This window comes from Myotis yumanensis, unplaced genomic scaffold, assembly GCF_028538775.1.
Source record: "Myotis yumanensis isolate MYYU_CA2020_CCGP unplaced genomic scaffold, mMyoYum1.0.hap1 SCAF_18, whole genome shotgun sequence".
Lineage (NCBI taxonomy): Eukaryota > Metazoa > Chordata > Mammalia > Chiroptera > Vespertilionidae > Myotis > Myotis yumanensis.
The window spans coordinates 22,098,315-22,101,109 of record NW_027223769.1 but is presented as its reverse complement, the minus strand read 5'-3'; the positions used below and the strand labels follow the sequence as shown (position 1 = coordinate 22,101,109).

Below are 2,795 nucleotides of genomic sequence, written 5' to 3'. Positions count from 1 at the left end.
CTCTCTGCTCCTGGATCCTACTGGGCTCACAGAGTGCAGACTTTTCTTCTGCCCAAGAAGGGACTCTAGAGGGCTGAGCAGAGGACCATCAGGTTTTCTGCCAGGCCAGCTTTAGCCCTGGGATGCTCAAAGCAGACTCCCATTTGAAACCTCAGTTTCTAAGGTTCCTTGTCCTTCTGTTTAGAAGGAGGCTCCTGGCTGAAGAAGGCACAGACAGAATGGCTCAGGTTGTAATCACCAGTGGGGGTCACTGAAGGAAGAGGCATTAGCTGCCTTAGGCCATTAAATGCTTGTCCTCTCTTCAGAGTGCCTCAGCCAGCAAGCTCCTGTGGGGTCAGCCTCCAGCCACCATGCTCCAGTCGTTGAATTTTGGGGCTGGAGCAACCAAGGTCTTCATCCAACACTTCCACAGGGTGACGTCGCTTGAGTGCTCGTCTGGGGACTGGCTTCTCTGCCTCCACCTTAGTTGGGGTCAGCTTCTGTGGAGTCACCCTCTTGCCACCATCCTCCAGTCTTGGAATTTTGGGGCTGGAGCAGCCGAGGTCTTTGTTTGACCATTTCACAGGATAATGTCTCTTATGTGCTCCTCTGGGGACTGACTTCTCTGCCTTCACCTTTGCTGGGGTGGCCAAAGGAGCATCCCCATAGGACCGGTAGCCAGCGACCAAGCAGTATGTCTCCCCATGCCAGCCCACTCGGGTTTCTCCCTGCCTTCGGTAGGGGACATGGTAGTGACCAGGTGTAGGAGTCACTGTTGCTGGAAAGAAAATTAGAACTGATCAGTCACTTGTGCTATTCTCTTTCCTACCAGGACATCCCCTCTCTCAAGTCTCTCCCAGGTTCTTGCTGAAGCCTTCTAATTTGCTTGGCATCCCAAACACAGCCTTAACCCATCACTACTATGAGACCCCTAGAGAAGGGGTGTTGCTGCAAAAGCAATTCTGTGGGGTCTAGGAAAGCAGCAGGAGACCAGAAAATCTTCCCCATTCCCAGAGAAAACAGAATCCAAAAATAATTGCATTCAGGATCTCCTCCATCTTCCCCACAACATATAAAGGATTTCTTACAGACCATCACTTCCGAGGCTTTAAGGAAATGCCTTCCAAGTGTGGGAAAAAATAATTTAATATAAACTGGTTTCAGAACCCCCTCCCACCTTGGCAACTCCTCTCAGGCTCGATTCATACTGCTTTTTCAACCACACTGAACTCCAGTCCTCTGGTACTTTTATCTAGATCAGAAAAAGGCCAGATACTGAGGCAGAGTGACCAGGAGGTTGAGAGCCAGATTCTGGGTACCAAGTCTAGGCTCATATCACCCAACCTTCTGGGATGCCATTTCCTCTGGCCCTCCTTTCTTCATCACTCCCCTTAGCTCTTTTGTTCTTCCCATGGTTGGGCCCACCCTTTCTCTTAGTACTCAGCAGCTCAGCTTGGGGTGTGTCTGAGGGACCCATGTGGATGTCTACATGACAGTACAGTGAAGGTGACTGAGTTTGAAAGAGAGGCTCATGAGCACTGCTCAACAGTTCTTCCTCAAATTCTCCACTGATCATTTGCACACAAAAATGCACCTGACTTTTGCTAAGAAACCAACCAGTAATGGGGCTGAATGGAAGTATCTTGTAGCCCAAAGGGGAAGGTTACAACAAGAAAGATGAGAATCTTTCTGAACATTTGCCCAGGAATGACATTGCCCTTGTCCTCAGTAGTGAGCGGGAACTCTGTGAGTCTCTGAGGGGGGACCCAGGCTACTGGTATTACATATAGCTAGGGCAGTTCTTAGATGTGATAGACAAGCCCAAAAGGATCATGTGACGACCAGGTGAAGTTGCATGTACACCAAACGTCCTAGATGCCCAGCCTAGGCCTACCTGCTGTGCTGCACTCCAAGGGGACAGAGGACAAGTCACACTGCATGTACAAGATCCGGTCAATCATCTCTTTGTCAGGCAACTACACAGATTGGTATCTGGTAGAGAACTGGTAGGGAAGGTTCTCCTGGAACACCACATTTCTGCAGTTACTCTGCCATGGAAACCGTGATGTCATCACTACTCGTGAGGTCACGTACGGAATCTGTGGCTTAGGCTCTCGAGGTTTTGAGGAGAGTGGGCTGTGCCCTTCCTGTTCCCTTACACCTGGCCCTCTCCTCTCATGCCTTAATCAAGTAGCCACTCCCTGGGGAGCATACTTGTGGACTGGCACAGCCCTGGACCTTAGGAAGGCAAGAGAAACTCCATTCTGAGATTAGCATGAAAAGCAAGATTAACCTAAGACAGCCAGGTTTTTGGCACTGACCCTAAGTATCCAACAGTTGGAGAGGCAGAGATTTGTGTGGACAGGGGAATCAAGGAAGGCTCCCTGGTGGTGGGCCTGAAGGACAAATGAGATGTAGACCCGGGGTGGGGAGAGGGGAGACATTTCAGTTGGGAAGAGTAAAACCAAATGTCAATTCATAGAACCCTCATGTTTTTATAACTGAGGACTCAAAAGCCAAGAGGTTAAGGGACCTACCCAAGGTTTCACAGGTGGTGCAGAGGTGTTCTGTTCAACGGTAGGGCTTCATGGTGGGGATGTAGATTTATGGCTTATAGGAGTGTAAGGACAAGCTCATCAACATTTCAGAGTGACACTGGGAGAGATGTTCAAAGTACTCCAAGGCAAAGTGAGGGTCCTGAATGACTTCAGAGTGGGAATAATGGGCCCATTTTAATACAAAATTAAAAACAAGTTCAAGACAAAATGAGATAATATGAAATGACAACCCAATGAACACACTTCTCTCCCCCCCGC

General features: G+C 49.2%; 1 protein-coding gene across 1 annotated transcript; it reads right to left on the bottom strand.

Annotated features, from left to right (window-relative positions):
• Positions 1 to 311: 311 nt before the first annotated feature.
• Positions 312 to 1,940, bottom strand: LOC138997348 (DPEP2 neighbor protein-like). Its single transcript, XM_070398930.1, has 2 exons — positions 1,874 to 1,940; positions 312 to 775 (listed from the first exon to the last, which is right to left on the bottom strand). Exons 1-2 carry the CDS (start codon positions 1,938 to 1,940, stop codon positions 312 to 314), a joined length of 531 nt encoding a protein of 176 aa, XP_070255031.1.
• Between the last annotated feature and the right edge of the window lie 855 nt (positions 1,941 to 2,795).

Bases quoted from the DNA above. Each gene is read 5' to 3' on its own strand.
- LOC138997348 (XM_070398930.1), bottom strand. From the start codon at position 1,940: ATGATTGACCGGATCTTGTACATGCAGTGTGACTTGTCCTCTGTCCCC. The intron at 776-1,873 runs GTAGGCCTAGGC...GTGACTGATCAG, and splicing joins CTTGGAGTGCAGCACAGCAG to TTCTAATTTTCTTTCCAGCA.